The sequence below is a fragment of the Leptinotarsa decemlineata genome, unplaced genomic scaffold (genome assembly GCF_025532065.1).
Source record: "Leptinotarsa decemlineata unplaced genomic scaffold, Ldec_3_MD MMD2_tig00004307_RagTag_RagTag, whole genome shotgun sequence".
NCBI lineage: Eukaryota > Metazoa > Arthropoda > Insecta > Coleoptera > Chrysomelidae > Leptinotarsa > Leptinotarsa decemlineata.
Genome location: NW_027412606.1, coordinates 6,981,972 through 6,996,072, shown reverse-complemented (window position 1 = coordinate 6,996,072; position 14,101 = coordinate 6,981,972). Strand labels below are relative to the sequence as shown.

Sequence of the window (14,101 nt, the reverse complement as noted above, 5' to 3'; positions counted from 1 at the left end):
CCTTGAATTTTCTCCTAAACCAATGTTCCTCTCTGTGCAAGATATCAGCTTGGGACCACTCGATGTTGTGTTGATGGGTCCAAACATGGTCTGCTATTCCTGATTTGCTGGTTTTTCTTCGCTGTGTGTGTTTCTTGTGCTCGGCAATGCGAACATTCTTAGTTTCACCAATATAAGATTTTCCGCACTCACTGGGTATCCGGTAAATGCAATTTTTGGAATCGATGTCCGCGTTTGGTGGCCTGGTTTTCATGAGGCTGCTATGGATAGTGTTACCGGATCTGAAGCAGTTTCTGATGTTGTACTTGGAACCAATTCTTCTCATTCTCTCCGATAATCCTCTGGTGTAAGGAAGTGCAAGCACTGGTTGTAACGGCTTCTCTTCCTTGCTAGACTCCTGCTGTCTTTTAGCCAAAATCTTTTCTACCATCGCTTTGGAGTAGCCATTCCGTTGAAGATCATTTTTGATGATGTCTAGTTCTTTTTCGAGACGTTCCTTCGTGTACCTTCCATCCTTCGAGTTCCTCTTTTAGTTGATGGATGGTGTTGGATTCGTGGTTCAGATACTGTTCCGTGTGAGTGGGTTTTCGGTATACAGATGTTTCCCACTTAGTGTCGGTCCTCTTCACCAAAACGTCTAAGAATGGCAATTCGTTGTGGATTTCCTTCTCCATTGTGAAAGTGATGGAAGGTCTCACGCTGTTGATGTGTTTGAGGAACATATCTCAACCATACTCGAGGTTTTTTGTGGGCTTTTTCAATGGCCAGAGTTTCAAATCACTCCATATATATGTTGGCAGTCACTCATCTTGGGTAAAAAATTCGTCCTTCAGTTGGAAAAAACAGTTTTGTACACAGCGTACTAGTAATTCCATAATTACTATCTATTCTATAGATAGATTCGTTCTCTCTTTCAGGTTCCCGTCTTCGGATAGCTTTCTCTGTATGATTTGAAGTGCTCCTTCGACTGGAACGTTGGTGTAAAGGCTTTCCACGTCGAAACTAATCAATTGATCTTCCTGTGTGACTTCAATTGACCCTAGTAGTTCGACAAAATGCCTTGAATTCTTCTCAAAAGACTATGTTTTTCCTTGTAATGGTTGTATTATGGGAAGTAAAAATCTAGACAAGTTTTGAGTAGCCGAATCTCTGGAGCTGATGATCGGTCTAAGCGGAACGTTCTTCTTGTGGATTTTGGGTAGTCCATACAAGTGAGGGGGCGCACTGTGGTGTGGTGTTAGCGATGATCCTTCCTTGTCCGAAAAATAGACTTGGTGTTTTTTTCAAAATCTGGTACAACTTCCTTTCAATTGATGCAGTAGGACCCGTACGATCTTTGTGTATGGTTCCTTCTGAAGAACCTCTTCGATCTTCTGTTCGTAGAGAACAATATCCATCATCACAGTAGCGTTTCCTTTATCTGCAGGTAGGATCTTGAAGGTGTTGTCTCTACGTAGCCCGATCAGAGCTCTTCGTTTTTCATTGCTGATGTTAGATGTTGGAACTGTTTCTCGGTCCAGCTGTTGTTCTTTGATTTTCCATCTGAATTCTTCTGCCTCTGTCTGGTCAATAAGGAATCCACTGCAGTAATTATCTCCAAAGTGGGCACAGATGTTGGCGCAATGGCGAAATTTACACCTTTCCTCAACAAGGATTCCTCTATTTCCGTGAGCGAGCGGGAACTCATGTTGATGACGTTGGCGACTTCATAGTCCTGTTTTCGTTCTGTATTTGGGCATTGTTTCCTCACTAACTTTCCCCATTCCATTTTCAGATGATTTAACAATAAGCTTTGCACGGACTAGTTATTAGTCATATTAGGAAACGCTAGTTGAAGTTCCAGAAATTCACATACGTTTTTGCTACCTTTTGAACATTTACTACAAAGTAAACAAGTGAGGAGTTTTTCCAGCAAAATATTTACAAATACAAGACGAGATAGACTGTACGGAATCATTCAATCCAGAGCGTTGAGGAGCATTGATTCTGCTATTGTTTTGCTCACGAAGAGTATTCAACAAGAACCCTAAGAATTCGGAACAATTCTCTTGTCCTAACAAGTATCTAGTGGACTTCAAAGACTCCAGGAAATCGGTTGGAGGGAAAGATTCAATAAAGTAGATATTTGTTTCCAAAATAGCGGAATTGCAACCCTATGAAGCTATACGTTTTAAAGCTTGCACTTTGGATTGCAAAAATTTTTCGTCCTCGAGACGATAACAAAAGTTCATTACGATTCGAATTGAAAAGAAAATGATTTTGGGAAACATTAGTTTCTCGAAAAAAAATTATGGAAAAGTTCCACATTTTTTATTCAAAGATGGAGGTGAAGAAAGCCAAAAATCTTTTTTCGGTAAGATGTTGGAAATTGGATTAGAGAAGTGTCACGTGAAAAGAATAATAGTTTGGAATCATCCGTGAATAATCAAATGTGGATGATATTCAGAAGTTCTTTGAAATTTTTTATTTCTAGATTCATGTTGATTCGGCATATGTTAGGCCTAAACTATTCCATGGTATAAAATTCGATCCTGAAAGTTTTTTTCCGTTTTCAGCTCACCGTCTTCAAGAAAATGTCCACGAATAACTTGTTGGATAATATCACGATTCCTGAACGACCAGAAAATAGACGTCCCACAGACAGAAAATTTTTGATAATATTTTTCGTCTCAGTTTTAGTTCTGGTGAGTAACAAAGTCTTCAATTTTATATCGAAGTTTATTACTGTTGTCAAGACATCTGTCAATTTTTGAATTAGTAGATTGAGGCCAGTAGTGTGGTAACAAAATGAAAAATAAATCACGGGGTAGCTAAAGCTACAGAACTGTCAATTTTTGAAAATTCTTCATTTGAAAGTAACGTATTCTATATTTCAATGAAATGAATAAAAACACTTTCGTCTAATTACCCCTAGTGAATTTTATTTATACGACCGGTTTCGGGTTTAACCCTATTTTCAACTATAAAACTAAAATGTGAAATTTGAAAAAGTCGGTTATATCGGGAGTTTTTAGGTAAAATAGAACAAGTAGTTGAACTAACCGGGGTGGCCAACTTTAAAATTCAACACTGAAGATTATAGGGGTTGTTGAACTTATAAATTCAAGAGTGGAGACCTACATAAATCGAGTTGCTTGTTTAGGGGTATATATTTCTGGTTTTTAATTGATTTGCTAATTTCCATGGCTTCCAACAAATTAATTTTTTCTCTTTGTAGGATTTTGAGGTTATCTTTACTCATTTTGTGTTTTGATTCTTGACAATGTTCATACATACAACATAATGGTTTTCACTTCAATATCTACCGGAAAAACACATTCACAGACTGTACAATTCCCTTTGACTCTTTCAGTCCACTCTCATATGCGGAGAGATTGGATAAATGCAACCTCTCTCACTCAATAAAAATATTCTCGGACAGTCAAGCGGCGTTGGAAGCTCTTGGCTCCTACCGAGTAACGTCTAAATTGGTAGCAAACTACCAAAAACGATTCTCCTCGATAGGAAGACTCCACAGATTGTCTCTGGTCTGGATTCCTGGCCATACTGGCCTGGAAGGCAATGAAGCTGCGGACTCTCTTGCTGCAAGCGGTTTCATTGAACCAGAACCTGTCATTGGCATCGCTTTGGGCTTTGCCAAACAAACAATGAACACCTGGATGGCAAGAAGATTTATGGACTTCTGGCAGAATCTTCCAGGATTGGCTCACTCCAAGGCGTTTATTCACCCTTCGAAGCTTGATTCCAAACAGTTGTTGGACTACAGTAGGGATGAACTACGATGTCTAACAGGCCTTCTTACAGGTCACTGTCATTTGAATCATCATATGCAGAGATTTGGACTGTTGGATGATAGTGTGTGTTGCCTATGCCTGGAAAATGATGAAACAGCAGAGCATATACTTTGTGCCTGCCCCGCTGGGGACCGAATCAGGTTCTTTGAGTTCGACAGATCCGTACTCTCACCACCTGACATGAAAGACCACTCACCATACAAACTAATCGGCTTCGTTAAGAAGCTGGGTTTATTTAGCCAAGTGTGAATAGGTGTGAGCCACAATAAACCCTTGTGGGTTGCGGTGGAGGGTCGAATAGACTCACTCACTTTAGACCTACCAACCACTCTCACATAAGTTATCCGCGTTTAGATCAATGGTACACAGAGCTTTCGCAATTACTTCACCTGAAAAGAATTTCCAACCCACTCTTGAGTTTATAAGTTTAACAACCCCCATAATCTTCAGTGTTTAACTACTTGTTCTTCCATCTTACCTAAAAACTCCCGATATTACCCAGTTTTCAAATTTCTAGTGTCCGACCGAAATTGGTTTCTTCAACCGAAACCGAATTTCGGCAACGGTCTCAGTTTCGGCCGAAACCGAAACTTCCTTAAAAGGATTATGTTTTGAGGGAAAAATTAAGAAAACGTCATTACAGTCAATCAGTATTTATATTTTCATCTTCAAATCACAACGTTATGCAGTCTTCGACATTTTCACTTATTGATAAACAAATTAACATGACAACTCCTTATTTAAAAAAAAATATTATTTAAGAAACAAAACAAAAGTTAAAACGATTAATTTGACGACTAGATACTTATAATTTCAAGTAGGCATCTGTAATCGTGATTTCTTATTATTATTTATAATTAAACAATCTTATATTATAGGTAAGAAACAACAGTTTATCAACATTTTCGCCTCGCAGATTGCTCCTTCTTTCTGAATAAATTTGTCCAGCAGCACTGAATAATCGTTCACTGGAAATGCTGGTCAGTGGAGCTGACAAGAATTTCAGTACCACCTTTCTTAAAGACAGAAATGGACTCCCAGTAAGGATAAATATCTGCACTTCTCTGTAGCCTAGACTCTGACAAGTATGCTTGAATAGTTTGCTTAATTTGTGATTAACAATCACTGTTCTCCACACCAGAGGTTTCTATTAAGTTACAAGTAGATTCATCATGGGCATCCCAAAGCCCTTCCATTTTTCCTGAAGACGCCATTCTAGATGAACAAGATGGCTGTGGATCTCCAGAATGACAGTTTTCACTTATTGTATCGCTAACGTCTTGCGTGCACATCTTCAAATGGTTTTTTATTTCCAAAGTGGCAATGTCAACTTCATCAGAATTTAGATATGTACTTTTGAATCTTGGATTCAGTAATGTTGAAGTTATTAGAGCAAGATGTTTGATGTATGCAAATCGTCGATTAATTGTGAAATTTGAAATTTCACATTCTAGTTTTATACTTGATAACGAGGTTAAACCCGAAACCGGTCGTATAAATAAAATTGACTAGTGGTAATTAGACAAAAGTGTTGTTATTCATTTCATTAAAGTGATCATGAATTACTACAAAATAAACAAGTCATCAATCACACATATGACGTATTCTAGACTACTGAAGAGATCAGTTTCTTCGTTTGCTTGAAAGTGGTTCACAATGTTTCATGGTGAATTTCACTAGTTAGGACTTCTATTTCCCAATATGATTTCCATATGAAAAACTTCAAAACTGGAATAAACCGACAAATTTTATTATAATATTGTTGAAGAAGAGGACGTTTGGCGGGAGATTAGTGAAATTTTTGATGTCGACATTGCCGGTGTTTTCTTTCGCGTTTACCATGCTATTTAAAAATGGCAGACTTCAGGAGGTCAACCTACTTCAATATAAAGGAAGTCATCCACCAGCGTTTCTTTTTTCCCTTTTTTATAAGCCAGCTATAACTGCAAATGCGGCACTGGCTACTATTAAAAAGTTGACGTCCCTTCATTGTTTTGAATTGATTAGAAAGTCAAAAGAGTATTTTATTTTGGCATTGCTTATCGTTATATTGTCGAAAATTTTAGGATATACAGAAGTGGAATATCTTTAAAATGAGGTGTCACTTGACTATCATTTCCAATTGAATTGTTTGACATTAGGGTGGTTGTGGAGAGAAGTTGATTTTTTACGTTTAAAATTTTATCAAAACCCACGCGATTAACAATTTTTTATAGTCTCAATATGATAATTATAATAACATTATTCATTTGAAAGGTTCCACACAATATAATAATAATAATAATAATAGAGCAGCTGCCCTAAGGAGCATTTCTCCTTAGGGCAGCTGCTTGAGCAGCTGATGAACTCGGTATAGTTGTCGACTCTGAACGAGGTGACTACAACTCTGTCACCGAGTTGGAACCCGTTCAGCAAAAAGCTCAGATAAAAGCCGCAGAGATCACCTTACTTCTGCGGAGACACAGGGATAAGCCAATGCATGGGGTCTTCTTCAATAAAATTGAAGACCTTGGCTTATCAAAGCGCCTGACGTTCGCTTTTCTCAGGTCGAGTGGGCTGAAGTCGGAAACTGAGGGATTCATCATGGCTTGCCAGGATGGTGTCTTCAACACCTTAGTCTACCGCAGTCGCGTGATGGGTATAGAGGTTCCTGACACAAGGTGCAGGGCCTGCCGCGAGGCGCCCGAGACCCTAATGCACTTGCTATCAGCATGTCCAGCATATGCGGTCTTGGCCTATATCCATCGACATAACGCGGCCCTAAGAGTGCTATATTACCATCTACGGCACTCTTACGGTATTGACGAGACACCGGTGTTGCCCTACGCTCCGGGGGATATTGAATCCGTTGTGGGGAACGAGAAGTGCCGAATTTATTGGAACTATTCGTTCCCCACCCTCAGGCTCATACAAGCTAATAAGCCTGATGTAGTCCTCCACGACCACCAGACCAAAACGATATTTGTCGTGGAGTTTTCAGCTCCTGGCGAGACGAATATCGTCAGAAAAGAGGAGGAAAAACGGATAAAATATCGAGATTTTCTCTTCGAACTCCGCAGATTCTATCCAGATCACTCTGTCAAGATGGTTGTTCTGGTTATTGGAGTCCTTGGTGGAATGATGTCTTCTCTACTCTCGAATCTCAAAATCATACCGGCTTGCCGCACTAAGGCAGAAATATTAGCCGCACAGATGCAGAAGGCTGTCATTCTTGGCTCACTGCGTTTGCTCAGGGCACGTGATTCTCGGACCCAATGATCACTTACCCCACGGTGTGGGGAGTGGTCATTGGTTGATTATGCTGGCGCGCCCTCCCGAATGTATCGGGGCTTCGGGGGATAGGGCCTGAACAGCGCACACTATGGTGAAAAAAATAATAATAATAATAATAATTATAATATTCGAGGGTATTACTGTGGCACCCCGGAAACCGGAGGCACAAGGTCACCCATTTGTTTTATATAGATGATCTTAAACTTCATGCCTCTGGAGAGAAGGATCTCCATCAGTCCTTGAGGGTGGTGGAAGAGTACACGCATGCTACCGGTATGAAATTCGGGATAGACAAATGTACAATGGTCCATCTCAAAAGAGGACGATGCGGGGACTAAAGAGAGGATGTGCAGCTCGTAGATGGAAGCATCCTTCACCATCTGGATGCCGGAGAGACGTATACTTACCTCGGGGTGGAACAACGCCACTAACAAGAGGTAACAGCAGTGAAAAATTCTCTCCGCGGCAAGTATCAGCACAAACTTTGATAGATCTGATCATCGGAACTGTCGGGGAAAAACAAAGTTTTTGCAAAAAATATGCTTTCCGTTCCAATCTTACTTTACTCGTTTGGAGTAGTGAAGTGGACTCGGGAGGAGCTGTATCAACTCGACGTAAAGGCCCGAAAAATGATGCATCTTTCCGTTCCACGGTTGTACTTCCCTCGACAACAGGGAGGCTGTTGATTTTTGAGTTTGGAGTGTCTACATGACAGAATGGTACTGAATACAGCCTGTAAAGTCGTCAGGAGTTCGGATCCCCTTCTCTGCATGGTCCATGACCATGAAAGAGCAGGAATGGGAGCATTTCTCTTTAGGGCAGCTGCCCGAGCAGCTGATGAACTCGGTATAATTTTCGACACTGATAGAGGTGACCACAAATCTGTCACCGAGTTGGAACCCGTTCAACAAAAAGCTCAGATAAAAGCCGCAGAAATCACCTTACTTCTGCGGAAACACAATGATAAGCCAATGTACGGGGTCTTCTTCAATAACATTGGAGACCTTGGCTCATCAAAGCGCCTGACGTTCGCTTTTCTCAGGTCGAGTGGACTGAAGTCGGAAACTGAGGGATTCATCATGGCTTGCTACGTTGGTGTCATCAACAACTTAGTCTACCTAACGAATCACCCTCTGAAGTTTCGTACCGTGGTTAGGAAACAACCTGTATAATTGGGAATTTTCAAAGAGAGACACAAATGCAAACAGTATACAAAGTCAATATTTGCATGACGCAATATTGTTAGAATATTCCGATTTTATCTACGGGAAAAACAATAGCGTCTCTGAGTGATTATATATTTCTTATTTTTAAATCTCGATTTGAACATTCTGAGAGCTTTCAGCAAAGTTAGTTTGGCCAGCTTGTAGTCCTGATATAAATCCTCTCGATTTATATTTATGGGGTCATCTGAAGGCTCTTGTTTATAAAACTTCTGTACTAGATATGAGTGACTTGAGGAATAGGATAATTAACAATTGCAGTGTCCTAAGGATTACTCCAAGTATTTTTGAACTTGTCAGACAATCAATGACAAATCGATTGCAGTCGTGTATTTTATCAGAAGGTGGACATTTTGCTCATTTACTTTAGGCTCGAAATTGTTCAATATTGACTTTTGGTTTTTATTTCATGTTGTCCATGAATAGTTTTTAGAAGTGATGTTTTTTCTTGAAAACGAAGCTTGATATGAAGAAAACACAAGCGACGAAAAAGTTGTAATTTTTAGTTTCTTTATCTAAAAAAATTATAAATTACAAAAAAAGTCGGTGGCGTTCTTTTTTTTTTTCAATATGTTGGCTGTGGTGCTCACTGAGACGCCACTGTACCTGATGATTTCAATCTAGTTCAGGCTAAATGAGCCCCTTATTATTTCAAATAACTGTAATAAATTTCAGCCAAATCGGTATCAGGATATTTTGATGATATTTTATAAATACGGTGTTTTTAAACTGTAATGCGTTGATTCTCAAAAAAGAAGCAACTCCGGATGTTCATAAGAACTTTTTTCTTATTAAAAAGATCTAAGGAATCACCCTCTGAAGTTTCGTACCGTAGTTAGGTACGAAATCATCCTGTATAATATAATTAAATCGATGTAGTGTGTGGTTATCATATCAAAAGACTGTTTCTAGTTTTCAACTGGAATGTACTGTAGACATCGTTGAACATCAATTTCTCAAAACAGACAAAAATAAGCTAGGGAGATAAGACTGTTAGAAGAAACATTTATTAAAAGCTGATATGTTTGTCTACTACAAACCAGTACTCAAGAATACTGGTCGAAATACTGTTGAACTCCAGGTAACTCCAGCAAAATCAATTTTTTTACTAGCAAATTTGATATTTCGTATTGGAACCTCTGGCTAGAATTCTGTGTAAAGCTGTTTAAAATCTGTTTAAAAGCCTGTTTAAAATCTGTTTCTCGAATTCATTAAACTATTAATAGCACTATTATTTTTCGATTGACATATGCCTGAAACTGCATGTTTGCATCTGATTGTTGAAAGCGTAATAGATTGTTGCGAAGTCTTGAGGTCGTCTGCAAATAATAAGGACTTCGAGTGATTTATGAATTGATGAATATCCTTGAAAAAATTGTAATATAAAAATTATAATACACTTGCTTGTATTGTATACAAAAGAATAACACTTTCTGAATTTCGTGCTCGTCTTAGGGAATAGAGAGTATTGAAATTCATCGTACATCACTCGCAAGAATTTTGGCATGATTATCTCATGACAATTTCGTAGTTAAATCAGTGTTCGTTCGTAATACTTCAAACCAGCGGGGCTCCCATTCTCAATTCCTCACGCATAACAGCTTCAGAATACATAAGTTGATAAGTGCCGATGAAACCACGTTTTTGCCTATTACAGTCCAACGGTTATGGCAGAATATGCGGTTAAAAATAACTGTTCCACTTTACTTCCACTTGAACGTGGAGTTGTTGCTAAAGTTATTATTGTATATTTTTATATCACTTAAATTGCTATTTTGGTAGCTGAATTTGTTGCAGTTTCATTTTATCAACAATTTGTTAAAGACTTTTTGTGAAAGAAAGGTTTTGGCCTTCTACTTCTCCATCTGAAAACGTGTGTAAGTCTTCCAAAGAAAGGAAGGAAGCAATCAATTTCGAAAAAGGTAACTCTATACAAAGATATGTAGAACATGCAAAGAAGTAAATTTCAGGCACACCCTGGAAAAAAACCCCTATCGAAACAGCTCGAACATTGAATTACATGGAAGATAACTATTGCTGAAACATATACTTTTCTATGACCACTGAATTATACAAAAAACAGTTTTCTCTATTCAGTTTATATCCCAAACACTTTGTCGCAAATTCAACTCCAGACGTATTGAGGTTCCACCTATAGCACTTCCAGAAAATCGTGTGCGAGAAGCCAAAGTTTTTGAAGTCATCGGTGTAGATTTAGCCGGTCAGCAATCGATTCGTATTTGGAAAACATGGACATCACTGTCGATGATTTCGGAGTTTCTTCATGGTTTTCTTTTGAGTTTTCCCATCAGGGTCCAACCTAATAGAGTTTCAATTGCTACTAGGCCGCATTCCAACTTATATCAGTTACCAGTGAATAATTTTCCAGCTATATCGGCACCAAATCGATTGCTGACTTATGGTCATTGGATGTGCCTGGGATTTTCTGCTCCATAATATTAATTTTCCTGAATATGGCAATCTTGTCAGTGTTTTCTTGGCCAAACAAGTTCAAAATATCATTGAAAACCTGGTCGAATGTTCTTCGCTGCACGGCTAGTAACTTCACTACCTTCTTCATAGTCGGAATTCTGTCACGATCGCCAAATGTTAAATATTCGAAATTCACCTATCCGGTGACTAAATACGTCGAATGTAGGACGAAATATGGATCGGAAACTATGAAAGTACTCAGCAAACCCAAATATATTCAAAATAACGTTCAATACAATTGATTTATCAATTATATATGAATAACAATGACAACTTGTTAGGGAGAATACAATTTGTATAAAAAAAGTTCACCAAATGTAGAAAATGAAGTATCTGCGACGCACTTCTTATGGAACTGAACAGATATCATTTACAGGATTTGCTACACAATATGCTATATGAAAGAGGTAAAATTTCACTTACATGGGACACCGTCATCCTCACTGGTGGACATTTGATGTATCGCCGTAAGGATAGTTGGATAGTTTTTAGAAGTGATTTTTTTTTTAAACAAATCTTGATATGGAGAAAACACAAGCGACGAAAAAGTTGCATTTTAGGGCAAGCGCACACTACAGACTTTTTATCGGCCGATAGTTTAGTCTGGTTGGGTTTGGTGGGGGCACACTACTCAAACAAAACTGTTCGCTTCGGTGCGCGTGCGCAGACCACCAACTGAAAAGTCTGAATAGTTGAATTATATAATATATATATATATATATATATATATATATATATATATATATATATATATATATATATATAATATTTTGACGCGTTGTATTGAAAGTATTGAAGAATGTTATCGAGGAAAGCTTGTTTTCTTCTGTCTTCAGCATCCATTTCACCCCATGCAGGAACAACAATTGCACAAACCTCATGCCATAGTTTCTTTTTAATATTAACATTGGAATATTCTTTTAATGCTTTATTATATAATGCAGGTCGCTTTTCAACTTCTGAAATTATATTTTCTACTGAACATTCGGCAATATTCGACATAATTATGAAAAAAAAAAATGTAATGAAAACGCAAATATATTCAAAGATACAGTAGGTACTAGAATAATATTTGATATCAGATATCAACAATGGAATGTAGAGTGAGGAGTCTGCAGGCACCGACTGTTTAGTTGGTGAGTCTGTGCACTCTCATAAACACACAGTCTGACTAGAACCCAGCCGATAGTTGTCCAAATTTGTAATTGAATCAGAATTGGGAAGCCTATCCAACTTGTTTCTGATTACTCAGTCGGCGGACTGGTATCGCTTAGATGTGCGGACTCCCATTACGATTCTATACTAATAAGAATCCAATTGAACTATCGGCCGATAAAAAGTCTATAGTGTGCGGTTGTCCTAAGTTGTTTAATCTAAAAAAATAAAAAACTACAAAAAAGTCAGTGGCATTCTTTTTTCTCAACATTGTTGGCTGTGGTGCCTTCTGAGACACCACTGGACCTAATACTTTCAATTTAGTTCGGGTTAAATAAGCGCCTCATTACTTCAAATAACTGTAGCAAATTTCAACCAAATTGGTGTGAGGATATTTATGATATTTTATAAATAACGGTTTTTTAACTTCAACGCCTTGTATCCCAGAAACAAAGCAACTCTGGACATATGTTCTTAGGAACTTTTTTTCTCAAAACTACCTAACGAATCACCCTCTGTAGTTAGGAAACAACTTGTATAATTGGGGATTTTCGAAGAGAGACAGAAACGCAAACAATATAAGTCAATATTTGCATGACGCAATATTGTTAGGTTATTCCGATTTTATCTACGGCAAAAATGGTAGCGTCTCTTAGTGATTATTTATTTCTTGTTTCAGAATTTCGATTTGAACATTCTGAGAGCTTTCAGTGAAGTTATTTTATAGTTTCCATATAAATTTCCACTTTTGAATTCATATCTTATATTTTACTAAATTATTATGATGGCCAAATGTGTGGAACCAACTAAACAGCACTGGAGTTTTGACGTATCGTAGTACGGGAGCTAACAACGTTTGGAAAACAAGAGTTTTAGAACAGTTGGTTTTTTGATTTGCCGTCTTTCTTGCTCTTTCGGTTAGAATCCGGGCTACCTGGCTGGCGGTAGTGGTTGCGTTTATTAATACGCATCTTACCTGCACAGGTAAAAATCCTCAACTTTAAAAGAATTTATTAAAGCGTAATTTTTAATTTTTTGCCTTTAGATAGATCCACCAGACATCAATTTTTTATTGTTGTTAATTATGTGCCATACACGATTTTTAATTTTTTTTAAAATAAAAAATCCAAAGTATTTTGGAATGTCTGTAATTTTTATATTATGTTCTTTAAACATAAAATAATCTAAAATAAATTTGCCAGACGATAATTCGATTGTTAAGTATTGGATATTAATGAAAAACTTAATGAAAAGCATTGCGGTATAATGATTGCGGTTAGAGAGAGACAGTTCAAAGTGCAAGAGAGATAGAAAGCGACGGCAGCGTATCGGCTAGTGTAAAACAGAAAATTTTTAGAATGAGACAGGAAATAATTGTTCCTATAAAATACAAGTTGGAATGAAAAAATGTCAACATAAAATTGAAAATATAATTAAAATAAGCATAAATTGAAAGGAATGGAATAAAAACTATTTCCAGGAAGGTTCAAAAATTACATGTTTTAATTAAAAAAAGTACTGATTGTTACACATGAATTACAAATATATAATGCAAACTTTCAGATTTTTTTTTAAATTAAATTAAAAGGAGGCATCTTCATAATCATCATCATCATCTTTCCTCTCACTGTCAGAATTATTTATATCACCGTCTTGGGAAGTGTCATTGTCTTCCAATATTCCGTCATCTGTAACAAAAAATCAAAATTCCCGTAATTGTTTTTGTTCGTTATATAATAATCCAGTTTTTATTATCAATGATCTATTCAATACTTACTTTGAATAATAACATCTGCAATTGTGGAAGGTAATTTCTCTCCCACAAATCAAATAAAATCATAATTATCGTCGTTGATGGTCCAACAGGAAGCAACTGGAGATAAAGATGTCGGATGTTTTAAGTGCGCATTTCTCCATAGCTCAGTCACATAGCAAACCGTTAATAAATGTTAGAGTAATTCTGCTTTGCAGGGTGGCAAACTGGATGAGTCGATGTTTCGAAAAAAAATTTCAAAGTTTTCATCGGATTTTTCAGACTGGAAAGTACTTGAGAATAGATGAAATTGAACATTATTAACACTCGAAGACTTTTTAACTCCATACATTTGACAAATAAACTTGTCAAGGGTTACAAAGGTAGTTTCAAGTATTTCTTCGTCATCC

General features: G+C 37.4%; 1 protein-coding gene across 1 annotated transcript in view; it reads left to right on the top strand.

The window, feature by feature from the left end:
- The window catches only part of LOC111511811 (choline transporter-like protein 1), a 105,164-nt gene that overhangs the window by 23,967 nt on the left and 67,096 nt on the right, over positions 1-14,101 (top strand). Inside the window, exon 3 of the mRNA XM_074178882.1 lies at positions 2,556-2,684. Within this exon, the coding sequence (XP_074034983.1) occupies positions 2,556-2,684 (129 nt within the window). The remainder of the gene's footprint in view (positions 1-2,555; positions 2,685-14,101) is intronic.